This window comes from Eufriesea mexicana, unplaced genomic scaffold (genome assembly GCF_001483705.2).
Source record: "Eufriesea mexicana isolate 0111107269 unplaced genomic scaffold, ASM148370v2 scaffold4545, whole genome shotgun sequence".
Classification (NCBI taxonomy): Eukaryota; Metazoa; Arthropoda; class Insecta; order Hymenoptera; family Apidae; genus Eufriesea; species Eufriesea mexicana.
In genome coordinates, this window is record NW_016912511.1 from 224,934 (window position 1) to 243,325 (window position 18,392).

General features: G+C 37.9%; 1 protein-coding gene across 1 annotated transcript in view; it reads right to left on the minus strand.

Annotated features, from left to right (window-relative positions):
* The window catches only part of LOC108551553 (probable G-protein coupled receptor 158), a 254,840-nt gene that overhangs the window by 191,342 nt on the left and 45,106 nt on the right, over window positions 1–18,392 (minus strand). Inside the window, exon 2 of the mRNA XM_017905767.1 lies at window positions 6,584–6,767. Coding sequence (XP_017761256.1) covers window positions 6,584–6,767 — 184 coding nt within the window. The remainder of the gene's footprint in view (window positions 1–6,583; window positions 6,768–18,392) is intronic.

The following is an 18,392-nucleotide window of genomic DNA, read 5'->3' on the forward strand; positions in this document are numbered from 1 at the left end:
CACCGTCACGATTTATCACATTAGCACCTTTTAATATATTTCAATCTACGAGCGTCATTTGCATGAAAGCATATTCCATCGCATTAGCATATAGGGACACCGCAATAATAAATTCGATGCGGTACACCTGTAATTTGAAATAATCGCACTACAGTCAAACATTAAAGTGAAACAATGGCCGCTAAATCCTGCCGCAAATTCGAGATCAATTTTATTCGCGCCGGTGTTTTATTCATCGAGGAACAAAGAAAGGGAAAAAACGCAGGACAAAGTGCATCGGATAATCGAAGGATTAAAACTGAAAGAATAAGGCACGTCCGCTGTTCAATTATTTACCGTCCTCGTTATTGCAGCTCATAAATCTCTCTGTCGCGTGCTTTTTTCCCTAATTAAACTTCCATTTAAATTTCCCTCGTTGAAAGATCGAATTAAATCACTTCCATATCGATCCCACCCCCCGACTTCGCGTGCACGTGTGCAATAAACTAGAATAATTGGCGGATTAGAATTCGCTGGATTCACGTGACCCTGGCACGTCGCGACGCTCGTTGCCTTCGAGATACCGGCGAGTAAATAATGGACTATTATTTTCACACCTGACCATAAGTCCGGGTCTAAACAATAGGAAATTGTCCTTAAATTTCTCCACGCCCAATTTACACTTGTAAGAATGTACGGTAATTCCCAGTCAAGTCCCACTACAACACACTATGCTCGATTAAATTTACATGGGCCATTTACTCTCCTATTCGTCACTCACGAGAGTCGCGAGTTAGGTGAAACTTGATGCAGTTGAGAAGAATAGAAAATTAATAAAACGTACGAAAAAAAGGAAACTGAGAAAAATTTTTGGAGGTTTTATGAGGTTTCTATGGGTTCTTATGGGTTCTATAGTTAGTATCCTTGATGGCTGTCTTGATATAGTAGTTAGTAATTAGTCGATATAGTAGTTAGTAGTTAGCAGCATAGTTAGTATGGTAGTTCCTATAGTAGTTAGCAGGCAGAAGGACCTAAAAAGAATGGATGCGGCGCGTCAGGGGCCTGCTAGTGAACTCGTCAGTAAGGCCTTCTAACAACTCCTACCTTAGACGGGGGATAGGAGTACGGGACTTAGGTAGCATAAGAATTTGTATTTATGGGAGTCGACAGGATTCACCGACGATTTGCGAAAAAGCTCGAATCTCCGTTTTCCATCTAGCAGGGAGAGTGTGAACCTGGGAAGACTGGTCACTATAAATTTCATTTTATCTTTTCGAAAATAGTACGAATGTGTTTCAAAAATCTACGAAACTATGAAATGCAGAAGGATGGAATTTTGTATTTTAAATTCACTCTCCTATCTCTCTCAAATTTCTAAATTTTGTTTTGATCGAGAACACGTGTCATTTGGAAAGACAACCAATGCTTTCTTTTAATAATTGCAATAATTTTAATGGATTTCTTTGGATAATATATTTCTGGATTCAATTGCATGAAAAAATTCTTGGTTTTGTAATTACGAAATTGCAAAATGTTTGCGCCTTCGCAATTTTGAGACCATAATGGCTTAATAACAAACAGATGACGGCATAAGCCGATTTATAGCTAGGTTTTGCATAGATAAACTTTTCGAAGGTAGATAAATTACACGGAGTAATTTAAATGGAAAAATTCGGACGTGAAAGCTGCGTCATTACAGCAACGTGTTGCGCGAGAAATAAAAATTAAAGGAAACGGAAGAATTTCTGGAATTTAAAAAGTATGGACGATCGATGCACCCGGGTATCCAAGGAATTCGTGCTTTGAAACTGCCAACACTAGCTATCAAGTTGTTTCAATACGACTGTCGAATATTTTTCGTAATAGTTTCTACCTAAAAAAAAGAAAAAAAAAAAAAAAAGAAGAAGAAAAAAGGAGAAAAAATATATATATTTCACTGTCCAAGCAATTCCCAGCGTGAACGTTTCGAGCGAACGAATATCTTGTTCTATTTATAGTGGGAAAACATTCGAACCGGTATATTAGTTTCGTCGAATGAAAAATCGAAAATCGCTTTAGCTCAGTTCGTCTAAAAAATCTGCAAAGGTGATTAATTCCTCGGAAAAATGGAAAGGTATTTTCAGAACAACAACCCAACCTGATGTTGATAATTGTATAAAAACACACCAATACTCGTTAGTACATTTTTCTTTCTTGCTTTTTGTGGTTATGTGAAATGTAACTTTTTGAATATTCGAAATATTAGAAAAAAACTTTTTAGAAATTTATTTCTAGGAAGACACTTGAAAAAACAACCTATTCTACGTTACTTTACGCTAAATAATCATGAGCGAAGTGTATTAGGTTATGTTTTGTTAGGTTACGTACATTTGCAAACAACTTATAAGACGTTGACTTTTTCTTCATAAATTTTGTACTTCTTCCAAAAATTCTGTAATAATTGCATCATACAATTGTATTTTTACCCACAATTTATTTTAATTTGGTATTTGTTCTTTGGTTTTTAGGTTATGTATTAAAAATCGAAGCTAGGGCAACAGGAAAAGAATAAATAAATAAATGAAACTGGAAAGGGAATATTAAATTGAAAATAGAATGACATTTGTGTGTCTATAAACTTAAATTACTATTTCAAACTATAAGTGCTTAATAGCATCGCTTTACAGGTTATGATAGCTCCGGGTAAGCGTCATAAACGGTACGAACATAACCTATATCACTTCGTCTATACAGGCGATCATATGAAACCATAAAAGAAACTTAGCTTTCAATCCCGGAATATTATTTTTCCATAGCTTTCATCTGCTGTCATATTAAAAGAAATTCGTCATTAAAAATTCATTTATACATCAGAAAACTAAAATAAAAATTGCTAAATATAACAGCCTTTTTCTACGCTCTTTTCCAGCACTCGTCAATGTGTCAAAAAATCAAGGAAACCTTATTTCCAAATCATTTTTTAATTCTTAAAATCGTCTATCTATTTCAAAACATTTAACCGAAGCAAAATCGAGCCTCTAAATTCAAGCATATTTAATATGCGTCATGTAATATTATGTTTTTAAAGACATAATATTGTTGTCCATTTACAGATGTATTTATGATATCGAGTCACCGGATTTTCAGTGAGGCGAAATATAATAGTCGCTACTGTATAATTTTCACAAAAGACGAAGAATCAATTAACGATATTATCGTATCCACAAATTAATTAACTTTTCGTTTATCCAAGTCCCATATTATCGAAGTCCCATATAAACACGGAAAATACGGATAAAAGGTAATCTACTGTAACACTATTAACGGCGAAGTCCCATGAACAAAATTCCCTATACTAACCTCACTCGCACCAGACACTCCGCGCAAAGTACCAATCTCGTCAATCAGTAAAATGTCTACGAAGATGGCGGTCGTATAGGTTAGGTTGCGCTCGGCGAAACGACGCACAGTGGACAATTTCGCTGAAAAGCTAGACAAATGTCAATTTTTCAAGTAGAAACCTATGTTTTGCTTTTAAGACACGTTTATTATTTACATTTCAATACATCAAGCGCCGTATGAAATTTTGAAATGCAATAATTAATTACTGAGGTACAGGTCATCAAAGTTGACGAAATTTAGCAGTCCTATATAGATATGTATCTTAAGATTTATAGTATATTCGATGTACTGACATATCTTATACTTAAAAAATTCAATCTTTAAACATTTTTCCTATAAACTGCATTCTATAATAAAAACAAACGTTGGAATTTAACAATGCAGAATAACTTTGGATTGACTCGTGTATTACTTGTTCCAAGATACCATAATTTTTATCTATACTTAAATATAACTGTTTGTTAATAACAAATTAAAATTGTTAATAACAAATTGTTCATGACGTAAGTTTATAATAAAAGTGAAAAAATTAATAAATGATTGGTTAATAAGGCGGAAAAATAAAAATTAATGGAATCGGTAAAAGTCGGAAATTTCCGACGATCTTCGGCTGATCGGGGGCTATATAAAGGGCGTCGCGTCACGGTACAAGTCATTTGTCAGTTTGACGTTGGAAGTGTAACGTCAAATTTTTCGTCGTGTGTGGAGGGGTAGGGGGTCCGAAGTGAGGTTGGGGTTGGTCTCCCCACCCACACCTCACTGCCTTAAACAATTTAAAAATAATTTTTCTTTACAGGTCTAATTTTTTCAGGTTTTAATTATTATTATTTTTTCAGACTTTATTATTTTGTTTATATTTATCTTCATTTAAAAGTTCAAATATTGCGTATAATATTCGAATGTTTCGTCGTTGATTTGTTTATGTTTCATCATTGGCTAGATAATTGATTAGCGGGTAGTCACTGTCCATTCCAGCCGCACTTCCTTCTTTCAGATTTTAATTATTTTTTCTTCTTCCAGTTTTTAATTATTATTTCTTTTTATAGGTTCTAATTACATTTTCTTCTTCCAGATTTTAATTATTTATTCTCCTTCCAGGTTTTAATTATTTTTTCTTCTTTCAGATTGTAATTATTTTTTCATTCCGCGGGTTTTAATTATATTTTCTTCTTCCAGGTTTCACTTAGCTTTTCTTTATACAGGTTTTAATTATGTTTTGTTTCCAAACAAATTAATTATTTTTTCTTCTTTCAGATTTTATTTCTTCTAGTTATTTCTTCTTTCTACGAATATTAATTACTTTTCTTCTTTCAGGATTTAATTATTTATTCTTTACATAGGTTTTAATTATTTTTCCTCTATCTAGGTTTCAATTATATTTTCTATTTTCAGGTTTTAATTATTTTTTCTTTACACAAGTTTCAATTATTTTTTCTTCCCACGGATATTAATTACTTTTTCTTCTTTCAGGATTTAATTATTTTTTCTTTTCTCTGGTTTTAATTGTATTTTCTTCTTTCAGGTTTTGATTATTTTTTCTTTACACAGATTTTAATTACTTTTTCTTTCCACAAATATTAATTACATATTCTTCTTTCAGAATTTAATTATTTTTTTTTTGTTTTCTTAGTTTTTAATTGTATTTCCTTCTTTCAAATTTTAATTATTCTTTCTATTTTCAGTCTTAATTATTTTTTCTCATTCCAGAGTTTATTTCTTCTTTTCTATTTATTTGTATTTAAGAATTCGAATATTTTCTGTAATATTCGAATACTTCGTCGTTGTTTTTTTTAATATCTTCTCGTTGGGTTCTTTATGTCTCATCACTGGGTTGTTCCTTCCATTTGGTTGATCTTAACGTTTCATATCCCTTTCCCTTAGACAAGTTAGACAAGCGTATCTTTGTTACAGACTGTCACCAGTAAAGTACCATGTCAGGGTCTCGTTCCAAAGAGAAATCTTTGGAAAATAATTCCAAGCTGACAGCTACACATCCATTGTTATATTATTGTTATATAAATTAAGATATTTTTGAGAACCACCATTTTGCCGTTTTATAATTCTGACTCTGAATTCGTAATCAGTGATCTCCAAAAGGCATACCAAGTTTCAGATACCAAGTTTCAGGCCAACCAAATACTTTGTAACATATATGTCCACCATCTTACATATCTTTGGTCCCGCCATTTCGTTTCTTTTCACTCTCGACTTCGAATTCGTAATTAGTAACCTCAAAAATCCAAAGACACCTTGAATTACCGTTTCAGCGGTATTATTACTCATTACTAAATACCATGTCCCAGGTAAAACACAATGGCACCTTGACGCTGGGTCATCATATACTCCAAGTACCTGGAATGTATGAGGCAATAACTCAGTTCGTTTTTCCGTTTGTAACCCATACCTTTGCACCTTTGCACTTCAAAAATCTGCATCCAATAACAAAATACATAGCCCTATCAATGATCCATATAAATATTAGACCTAGTAGCACGTCGCATATAAAAACACGCAATATCGAGATAACTACACAGTCTACTTACTATTCGAAGCCACACAATCTCTTCAAAGAGCCGTCCGTTACTAATCATCGTCAAGCAAGAACGTTCTAGTAACGATATACAATACCAATTTTTGTACAAGTCAAAAGACGTCTTCATATATTACCAACTTTTCCACGCTATTCTCCACTGTGCGACCCCACGTGGTAACGAGAAACGCGATTAACACGTTAAATAACGGACCCAGCCCGTTTCTCTTGCTGTTTCGTTCAGACCCAAACTCAACTGTCAAGTTGGCCACCGGTGGCAGGCAAAATATTCACAAAACTCGGAGATACTATACCAATTGTTATAAGAGAAATTCTCAAACATTAGGTCCAAAGATGGCGAAGAATTTAACACCAAAAGATAGCACCTTTTGGTCCCAATCTGGGCCGAGCCCAAATGGAAAGTCCCACGCCGGTCCCTGGGAACCAGCATGACACTTAACATGTTAACCACTTGCGCTACGATTTAACTTTCGGTTGCCGTGCTGTGCTCTACAATATAACATGCGGCAAGGCGTTACATTGACGTGGTATACACGTCGCTGGCGGCTTTGGAACAAAAGCATCTCGACGTGCGTGGCACGTCTTTATAGCGCAAATGGTTAAACTCTACCAACGTAGAGTCAGAGAAAGTTCTAGTGGCAGATAGAATAATTCATAGAGCGTACAACTCACTTGAAGAAGTAGGTGTCGTTGACATATCCGAAGAAGGGTACAGTGTAGGTCAGCATCCAGATATTTCCACCGCCGCAATCATAATAGGGCTTTGACCATCTGCCATCCTCATATCTCACTGTCAGAATCTCGTCCTCTTCCCTCTCTGTGTGAGTCGTTTCGTTCAGGGTATACGTGTGGAAACCTGGATAAAAAATACGAGCAGTGAGTATCCATATATATCGTTTGACATCAGATGGCCTTTTCTTATTAACGATATGGGCGATCATTGTGATCAGTGGTTGAGCGAAAGGCACGTGTGCTTTGTAGTTTCATATGTATGTAGGATTGGAAATGACTATGGGGTTAAAAGAATGTCGGGAGTGTTTGAACTTAGAACAAAGGTGACCGCGGGAGAAGATCGAGTGGATGTGTATGACAGCCGAGTGCGATAGACGATTGGAAGTTAGTTTATAATAACTCATAAACTGAGTGCAATATGTGTCTGAAGTACCTGGTCTGCCGAGGTTGCGGGAAAAGAGGTATGATTAGGAAGGAAAACCTGAGTGTGAAAGAAGAACAGACTGAATGGTTTAAATAAGTATGCAAGAACGCAGACGAGTCAGTGTGTCAGTCAGAGAGCATGTAAGAAGTCCAAGTCAGTCTAACAAGAAGAAAAATCAGAAGAGCGTGCATAGCGAATCTCTCTTGTTTCATAGCCGTCATTCTATATATAAGCTTGTTTTATTTTATTAAGAAGCCAACAATACTATCTTTAGTCAACCCTCCCAAATCCGATTCTACATGTACATACATCTCGACTTTGATATTTGTTCGATTTACCTTCACGAGAAAATTCTGTCTTTGCAGCGCGATTCGTGCGGTCCCTGGAAAGAATCAAAGGAAAAATCAAAGGGAAATACGAAAGACGAAAAGATCGGGAAGATGTAAAAGCAGAGCGGAGGTTAAACCCGCAGGGACGTGGAAGCGGAAGCAGATGCGAGTCCCTCGAGGTCTGCAAGGGTTCCACTGCCTACTATCTATCCACCCTGTATACTGTTCGATAAGACGCGAAACGTTTCGCAAATTTGTCTCCGAAAATTGCGCATGAGAGTAATAAAATCGGTGGAGCAAGATGGCGGACCTGTTCGTGGAGTTTTTACAGTCCATGTGGAAGCCAATTCTATTTCGCATGATCGTTCGACGCGCCTCACTCGCCCGCGTCTAAAGCTTGTTTCACCGGAAGCCAGCTATTTCCTCACCAACGACTGTCCTCTTTAAATCTTCCCGCTGGAACGAGTCGAATCCCGGGTTCAGCTGCCGGTGCATTCTGTGGCGAGCATCAGGAACTGTTCCAGATGAGCATGGACGCTCAAAAAATGTGGTTTCACGAGAGATTTCCGCACAATGAATGGACACACGATTTCCTGAAGCGAGCACTTCCGCAAGATGGGGTTCGGGATTATAAAATTTGGTCAAACCTGATAGTCAGTGGCAAGGTTCGAGCATTTAGTATGACCTGGGTGAAGTTGGAAAATTATCCTACTAAAATTCTGTATTAACTTTGTGCATATATAAGTAGATAGAAGGAGATATTTATATAAGATTCTTTTATCTCTAGTACATCAGGGAATTTCAGAATGAAGGGTATAAGATTCTCCATGAGATCTCGTCGAAATTGTCCTCCCTGTTTAATTAATTATTGTATAGGTAACTAACAGAGACGAACAATAAAATAAAATCCAGGGATTCGAAGATGGTTAACACGTTAACACGTTAAGTGTCCAGTCTGTTTTGCTTGCCACTCCCTTCAGGCTCAGACTAGGCCGTCAAGTGAGCTACCAGCGGTGGGCAAAGTGTTCATAAAACTGAGAGATACTGTACCAATTGTTATAACAGGAATTTCCAAACGTTAGGTCCAAAGATGGCGAAGAATTTAACATCAAAGATTAGCACCTTTTGGTCCTAGTCTGGGCCGGTGCCTGAGGACCGGCCGGGCCCGAACGGAAAGTCTAGCGCCGATCCCTAGGGACCGGCGTGGCACTTAACGTGTTAATCGTTTGAGTCCCAGAGGGTTTTGAAAAAACACTGTCGAGGAATCCCAAGCAGCGCAATAGCGCTTCTTCTATTTTATGTCGAGAAATTCTAAGCGGCGCGATAGCGCTTCGTTTATATTATGACGATGAATAGATAAGTGGAGCGATAGCGCTTCGATTTCGACAGTCTGTCGCGCAAAGTCAGCTGTCGAGAAAGCTCGAAATGTGCTAGGTTTTCTCGACATGAAATCTGAACAGCGCGATCGCGCTGCTTGGGACCAAAAAGGTTAAAGGCCACGCCGGTTTTACGTGCCATTCACGCCTTTCTAGGCCGTACGAGCTGACGAGGCTTGAACGGAAAGTCTAGCGCCGGTCCCTAGGGATCGACGTAGCGTTTAAGGTGTTAACACTATGCCATCCGCACGCCTAATTGACGGCTAACTGTGATGTGAATGGAATGGCACGTAAACCCGGCGTGGCGTTTAACGTGTTAACCAAGAACAGCCTTGCTCACCATGAAGATGGTAATAAATCACTCTGAATAGACACTTGTCTATATATCCAAAGTCAAACAGCATTGCTACATTAGGCAATGGAACTAGTATCGTATCAGCTAATGCAGCTATAAATCACCTATGAGATGAACATTAGACATGGACACACAGATAAGGTGCTGTGGTAACGTGTAATAGAGGTATACAGATAGCGGCTAGTTATTAATATAGTCGTGGTGACTATATAGGCATCTAATGGAGGTTAGAGTCGCTGAAGAATGTAGGAAACGGTATTACAGCTAGCTCGTCCAGAGAAACGGGGACGTGGGATTGAGCGGATGGAAGGAAGCTGCAATAAAGCGCAGTGATCATAGTTAGTCCATGAAGGGGAGACATAGGTTAGGATCGCACGATGTAAAGTTATAGTCGGGTAAAACGGGCCGAACGAATGGAGTCAGTGCTGTCAGGATGTCGGTGCAAATAACGTTTCTCGCATTCCCTGTGCCGGAAGTAGGGTGGGGCCGATAAAGCCAGGGCAATTTCTTCTGGGACGGAAGCTCACGGCAAATAAGAGCGTTATCGGGTAGACTGAGGAGGAAACGAAAGCGGCTAAGGAAACAACGGCTTCGACGAACGCTATTTCCGTCATCTGCTCGACCCTTCACGGCAATTTCCTTCGTGATCGCCTATTCGCGCTTTCGACCACCTCTTTGGCCACGACCTCGTCCATATTTCCCTTTAATGATCGTTTCGGCTATTGCTCAAGGCTAAATTCTAATTATCTGCTGGCTATTGAGGTTAAATTGATTTTAAGAGAAATTTTAGGCAAATGAAATGAAAATTGTTGTATATGGGAATGGAGGAATCCTGGGAACCAGGCTTTCGATACTGCCAAGCGATGAAGCTTTTAGGTTAGGTGATTATTTAGACGGAATAAAAGTAAAATGTAATTATCTGCTGACTGCTGAAATTAAATTGGTTTTAAATAGAATTTAGGCAAATGAGGTGAAAATTGTAATATATGGGATTAACCTAAGGGCCAAGTTTTGTATACCATGAGACGTTCAGGCTTTTAGGTTAGGTTGAGTTAAGTGGTTATTTAAACAAAAGAAAGTAAATGATAATTATTTGCTGACTAATAAAATTACAGGGAGAATTTTGGATGACTGAGGTTAAAATTGTAATATATTGAATTGGAAGAGTCCTGGAAACCAAGTTTTGGATACTATGAAGCGATGAAGCTTCTAGGTTAAGTTAGGTTAGGTGATTATTTAGAAGGAATAAAAGTAAAGTGTAATTATCTTCTAACTGCTAAAGTTAAATTAGTTTTACATGAGATTTAGGCAAATAAAGTGAAAAGGGAGGTACATAGGGTTGGAGAAGTCCTGAGGGCCAGGTTTTGGAGGCCATGAGACACTGGAGCTTTTAGGTTAGGTTGGATTAGGTGATTATTTAGATGGAACATAAATAGCCTGGTAATGCGTTAGGCTAGAATTACTATGGATGAGAAATCAGGATTAAATGCCTCGATAAAACACCATTAATGACTATTAAACATTTTTGCCAAGTTATTTTGGCCCTCGATGAATCAGTGGATCAAAGGATGACCTATTACCGATACGCAAATAAATGTCAGATACGCAATACAATTCTGCCAATGTAATAATGAAATAAAAAGGATACAGTACACTATCTCGTTTGACCAATAAAATATTCGGCAGATTAAAAAGTTTATGGAAAGCGCGAGCAATAAATCAAACTTTATCTTGGTTACCAACTTTTTATCGTACAAATTTCCGATTTTTCATGAGCTCGTATCAGTATAAAAATTCGAAATGTTTTACGAACAACAAGATAAAAAATGCTGAATCGATTTCCCCTACTTTTTTCCTCCTTTTATCCGCCATTTAGGTTCGCCTACCATGAAGAATTTCAATTCATGCACCACAGGTATAGTACGAGATACGTCCGATGTACTTCAGACGTAACCTAACCTCAACTTTGTTCGGTTTAACCCAGTGGAACTTAATCCGAAACCTAACCTATATTTCGCGAAACCTTTCCTCTTCGTGGTACAATATGTATATTTTATTTAATACCCGAGGGAAGGGGAAGTCCTGCTTGAATATGGGTGCAGATATTACGATTTCAAGATCGACGAACGATTTCTTACGATCAAAATTCTCATCGATGAATAAAAATCCCGAATGGGAGATCAGCCATCGACCAGAATTCGTAATTTCCAACAGAATTCTCCTGTTGCCTGCTTTATCGATGAACGAAGCTAAAAACCAAGGGGATCCTATCCATTCTCCGCCAGTCCAGATTTCTGTTAAAAGTCTCAAGCTGTAACCTGTCGAACCGACGATCAGAAATGTATTGGAGGTGAATTTTTCACCGAATGCATCTCATATATTTTGCACAGCTTTCAGCTTCGAATAGCGTCTTGAACCGTGATCCAACTGTAAGAAATGAAAATCGCTTTCCGACGATTCTCCCTCGCTTCTATAAAATGTGGAGATTCGATGAAAGATATGGACCTGGAATTTGATCAACTTTCCTTGTAAAAGCGAGGCAATCGTTCATTTTTATCTTCCTAAGGTGATCGTACATTTTTGATACAATTTTTAATCCATCCGAATTAAAATATTTTTGAAATATCTCTTTGTGTAGCACGATTTTGATATTCCAGTGACACGAAGAATTTTATAAAATTATGGGGTACTGCATCGGTCCAGCAGATTTATGAAATAAAGTACTACCAAATTTTTGGGAAACATTTGGACAGGGTATAATTTAAACTAAAGCGAAAAGCAATTTTAGTAACTATTGTATATTAACCCTTTGCGCGAATTTTTGGCTAAAGAAAGGTACGAGTTGAAAAATTTTCTGCTATAAAGCTGACGGTACTTTTTTGAGCAGTAAATAAGAAATCGTATAATAATTAACACGTAGAATTATTTAATTTCGATACCTCGCACACTGTTGCATTGTTTTAAATTTGTTTTAAATTAATATCGAGCTTCGAAATTTTATGAAATGGCGACTGAAGGGCACCTAACTAAAGGGTTAATCGTGTAATAAATAATATTCTTTTATAGAATTACTTTCATGAAATTTTTATTTTTCGTACGCACTGCCTATTGCATATTCGGTATGTAGTTATAAGTCAACGAGTGCTAAATATTATAATAATTCATAATAATATTAATTGAGATATTAATAATAGAATGATAATATAATAACAGGAATATTACTGGAATAATGATATTAATACTAGTTATATAGTGATAGAAGTGTTAATAACGTTAATATTGTAACTACGATATATACACAGTGCACAGTACCAATGAACAAAGATTTTATAAGAAAATCTCTTGCACATTACTTCACGAAGAGCTTCCTATACATACAAGTTATTATCCTCGGACATAATGAAAAACGAAAGCCACGAGCCCGCCATTGTTTCCTATCACGGGTGAATCGAAGAGGTGGCACAGAACTGTTGATTAATTCTTTCATCCTGGACCGTGATGGATATTATCCTGCTCGGTGTATTGCAAAGTCTTCTCACTCGTTATTTCTTTCGTTGGGAAATAGAAATATAACGCTGTATAATCCTCCGATAGACGCAAAGAGCAAGGAAGAGAACAGAGTGACTCGAGGCGCAATAAAAATGCACATGGTGAGGTCTAGTGTAAACAAGTAACGATAACAATATTCGAAAATGGAACATCGCGTCTCGGATTCAAAAAATCCCGCCAGTTGGAAGTTTATTTAACAAGGCGAAAGTAGGTAACATCCACGGGTATCTCGAAGAATGACTATATGCAACCCGTTTGCATCGATACAAGCCACTTATTCATAAAACACGGTATCCAACATGGCGTCGGCCGCTTGTCATTAAATTGCAAATTCTCTGCACCACCGAAGTATCTTGGGAACGCTATGAAAACGGAACGATAAACACTGAAAATATACGTTGACCCAAAAATTCCCCTAGGAATGCTCGACGGTGGCGCCGCGATATAAAGTTAGTTGTAAGTACGTCTTGGAGATACGCTTACCACCGATTCCAACAGCCACGTAGCATAAGGTAGAAGATTAAAGAAACCACGTAAATTTCCCTTCTAGATTGGCCCGCTTTAGTCTCGAACACCGTATAGATCCCAACTAACCTAAAACGGTTTATTATGTTATATGGCATTAATTAACCTTGTCGTCTATGCAAATTAATTTTAAGTCCTTGCTAAAGCCTGGGAGCTGTTTAATAACATTGTGTAAATAAATGTGGAGTGTCATTCCAACACAAACTGGGCCTATCGAGTCAAACATAACCTAACATAATGAATAATCAATCTTCCCTAACATAACCTAACTCAGTTTATATTATATCGTATAATATTTTATTTGTCCTTTTAGTTTCAGAAAATAATTTCAACGATTCATTTAATTATTATACACGATTTGTAACATAACCTAAAACATCTGTAACATCTGCCATTTTATTATATTTTAATCTCCTCAACTACAGAAAATAATTTGAATATTTAATGTTATAACTTCAGAAATATTATCATAAGATAACAATTTTATGAATATTACGAATATACATAATATAATAACATTGTTATTAACCATTATAAATGATTAATATCGTGCAAGTAAATGCGAAGAGTTACTGCGACATTTTCAACATAACCTAAAACACTCGCTATTATATTATATTATATCATCTTAATTCTTTCATCTACAGAAAATACTTGAATATTTAATCTCACAGCTTCTCAAATATTGTTATTATAAGATAACAATTTTATGAATAGGTTATATGTAATATAATAACATTGTTATTAATCATCGTGCAAGTAAATGCGAAGAGTTATTGCGACATTTTCAACATAACCTAAAACACTCGCTATTGTATTATAATATATCATCTTAATCCTCTCAGCTACAGAAAATAACTGGAATACTTAATCTCAAAGCTCCTCAAATATTGTTATCATGAAATATATTATTTGCATTTAATTAACAAGAACTGCATAGATCCTCAAACGACTAGCACAGTCGTTGATTAGCCATCAAAGGGTGATCTCTATTTTGATTTGACGTCAAATTGACTGCGTATCGCTAATAGTGACACGACGTCAATTTGGCATATCCCTAGATACCTAAATCATGTAAGTGTACTACTAGATACTTAGATCTCATCAATGACAATACTCAGTCAATTCGATGTCGTCACCTCTATTGACAAAGAGTCAATTTGACGTACGTCACCACTCTAAGGTTAATTATTCAGTTCATGAAAATCAATTCCACTGGCTGGATCGACTTTGACGAGTGCTTAATAACACCGATGAAATAAATACAACGCGTCGTTTCAGCAAGGAAACCATCTCGTTTCGCGTTTTCTATCCGAAAATTTGATTACGCCATCACGGTCACGTGACACACGGTCGGCAGCCATAACGAGAATTCCCTAGGCATAGTGCGCGGCGCAAGAGTGGGTCGGACCTGCGAATAGAGGTTAATTTCCGTGTGGATAGCCCGTAAACTTGCTTAAACGTAGCGTGGAAAATTGTCAATATAGAATACAATATTATGCACGTTGCTAACAAACGGGACAACGAAATTACTGCGGTAAGTTAATACAAAGCGAGTGATAATTCCAAGCGGAACGATTAAAAGCTGAAGACCACCATTTCCAATACCCCAGTGATTTCTCGAAAAGCACACCGAGCTTTATCCCAGAGATACGTCCTCTTCCTCCTCCCTCGATCTCATCATTTATCATTCCTTTTGCACAATTTTATCAGACATGGACACGGCTCACGCACCCCATATGATCAATACGACTCACCCTCGTTCTTACAGCGCGCTCCCAACGGACCCGGTTCCTTCTCCTATTGCTTTCTGCTTTTCGCTGCCACGAAAAGCTTCATTTCCTTCTCCGGACGTCTAACAGAACTGCGATACCCCGGTAATTTCAGCCAGCGTTAAAGGGCTCCACAGGTCCACGTTTCCCCTTGCCCGCGTTCCACGGTATATTCGCCTTTTTACCAGACCCCGGTAGCTTTTCACGGCGCACTGGTCAATCAGACCACGCCGCTTTTTACCTCCTCGACTTCGCCTCGAGGACCCTTGGCGCTCCGCAAAAGCAACATCGGCGACGCTCGACTCGCCTGCTTCCTGGATTGATTCTGATTCTCTTCCGGCACAGCTCGCCCGAGCTTTTAATTGGAGAACGGTTTTTAAAGTTGGCAAATGGAAACTTCTTAAGTGAATTCGGCTTTCGGCCTTTTGTCCGGAACGATCGTAACGCGAAAATGAAACGAAGTTACGGAACAACTTCCACGGAGTATTTAGGTAGACAAAGGGTCTAGAGTGGAAACTGAGCGGATTTCGTTTGGTGGGTCAAATCGGCACGGTGTATGTTTATTTTCGTAAAATTTATCTAGGAACGCTGTTCGATTGGCAAATATAAAGAATAAGAGGTGTTATTTTGTTGTAAATGTTGGTAGCAATGATTTAATTGGTATGAATGAAGAATCGGCAACTGTGGAACAGTGAATGAGAACAGGCAACTGTCGATGAGTGAGAAAGAGTGAAAATGTGTCAATTGTTTCGTAGAAATCTTTGGTGACCATGGCGTGACATAAACGGCCTTGGGACTGTCGCGAATCGATCTAGAAGTGACCTCTCGAATAACCTTCGAAACGATGACGAAAAGGTATTATCGAAATTGGGAAGAATCTTTTTTTATGAACGAAAGTCTAGGAATGTGTCCGAGTGTCTAAAGTACCTGACCTAAACTACCAAGGACGAAGTCGCGGAGGAAATGAGTGTGCAACGAAGAGAGCTTGCGATGAAAAGAGAGAGTGTTAGACTTTAAATAAGGGTGCAAGGATGCTGGCGAGGTAGAATGCCTATAGTCGAGACGTAGTAAGTAGAGAATCATGTGTTTGAGAGTCAGAGTTGAGAGAAATCTAGTCTAAGTAAACCTAGTGTAAGTTTTAGTTGAAATAAATCTGTTTTGTTATTAAAAGGGAGTCGTTGTTTATTAGACGCGCAGATCTCTGTCAGCCTAGGATTAATCTATCATTAATCCTACATTTATATACTGGAAGCAATGAAATTTTTATAGCGCGAGTCGAATGCTTTGGAATCATAGACGTGCAAATTAGGAACGCTTTGTTTAGAGTGTCAAAGCTGAGAGAAGTTAAATGAAGCCCTAAAATGGCGATACGAGAGCATTATCGCGAGAAAAGGGAGGAAAAGAATAATTTCAATTTGCCTGTATCGAATTAAAGAAATGGAGAAATAGAGGAAAAGGAAGAGAATGTACACTGTGTCAAAAAAGTCATAAATAAAAGGAACCCAAAAGGGTTATAGGCTGAGGTGACAATGAACAGCAATTTTATTATTAATAATAATATTTAGTAATATTTTTAAATATTATTATTTTAATATTAAATTAAATATTATTTTTATAATAATATTTAACATTTATTAATAATATTTATTATTTACTACTCCTGTCATTGACAATCCTATTATTTGAACATCCCATTATATCAATATTATACTATATTTCCAATTGTAATATTATAATATTATTTATTTCTGTAGGATGAATAGGAATTAGAAAATTAGGAGAGCAGGAACTTGTTCGCAACAATTCAGCATGAAATAAACGTAGTATATTCCGCGGTAATAATAATAATAGTAATAATGATTGGGTAATATTGCTGCTCCAGTGTAATATCATTAATACAATAATGCCAATAACAATTACACGATATAATACCGTATCGCAATGTTGCGAAAATTGAGACAGGTACTGTTGACAGTTGAAAAAGAACCATATCGCAAAATCGAATATAATTCGATTCCTTTAATTTCGTTAAGAAGGAGATCTCAACGATATTGTCCAAATAAATTGTATTTATTTTACTCCATTTTGTATGAGATATTAAAAAATAACCGAGTGCAACCGGTTTCGAAGATTCTCTTATGTTCAACATTTTTGTTTCCCAATTATTCCATGTACCAAAGTTCCCACTGTAAATAGGATTTCTCGCGAGAATTTTGGCGGAGAGTCGAACCAAATTATTGTTATAAAATATAATGATACCTGTCGACAGCACGAGATCCCTGCAATACACCCGGAAATTCATTGATCCCGAGCACGCAGCACTGGAGCTGCCATAAGCAATAATAGAGATAACATAAGGAATCGTAGAGGGCGCCTTGGCTGCTGACCAACTGACAAGATGGCGGATAACCTCAAACCTCGATGGTAACCCTCGTATTTCCCGCGATAAAATTCCTAGACAAAGGACACGTCTGAGTCTCCGTCCTTATCACTGAGACGCTACATCTTCCAATTCGATCTCGCATCGAGAGAACAAAGAGAAATCCCCAGATGTCGAAACTTCGCTGCGATCGACAGAGCGGCGTGGAAATAAAATGGCTTCCGCGCGCAGCTAGCAGCGACGATAAATATCCATTCGCTCGTGTGACTCGATGGCAACGTTCAGCTCGGGCCAGTGTCATCCCAATAAGGTCTGCCTGCATCTGGTATTTCGGGCTGCAGCATCGAAAGAGGGACACGGGCCGATTCATTGCGACGTACGAGCACAGGAATCCGCGAACGTCGGCTGCATATTGGCTGAATCAAGTAGAGAAATCCGGATATATCGTCTGGCTATGTCACTTCCTGCCGATAGCGAAACGATATTAGCGCCGGCTTGTATCCAGCTTAAGTAGGATTTGTCCTGCGTCACGTGATCGAAAATGCATCGCTCGTTTCCGCCCCAATCGGGCTTTCAACCGGTCGCTTTCATTATCAAATACCTGGACGAGCCACGGTAATGCGAATTAATTAAAACAGAAACGTGTCCGGATTACAGTCCGGCTTAGGATTCCGGACTGAAAATGGCCGTTCGTGAAAGACGAGCATCTGGATCGTGGAGAAATATTCGCTTTAAAACGCTGTTCATGAAAATGGTCTGCCGTATTTTGGGACCGGGATCCCGTTTGGCTATTGATCCGCGTTGAAAGGACGGCAGATCTCGGTCGAAGAAGCCTTATTCTCGGTCAGCCGGATGGTGAAACATTTATCGGGATCGAAGGGACTCCATTGGTATTGGCGACGCGTATTTCTGCCGGGGTTGACTTCGGGACAGTTAATTTTGGAAAATGGCTCGTATTCTTAGCCCGGAATTTGTCAGGGTATTGATCAAGGCGGCCTTGTTTGACCGGTAAAGTTCAAAACATCATATGACAGACGTC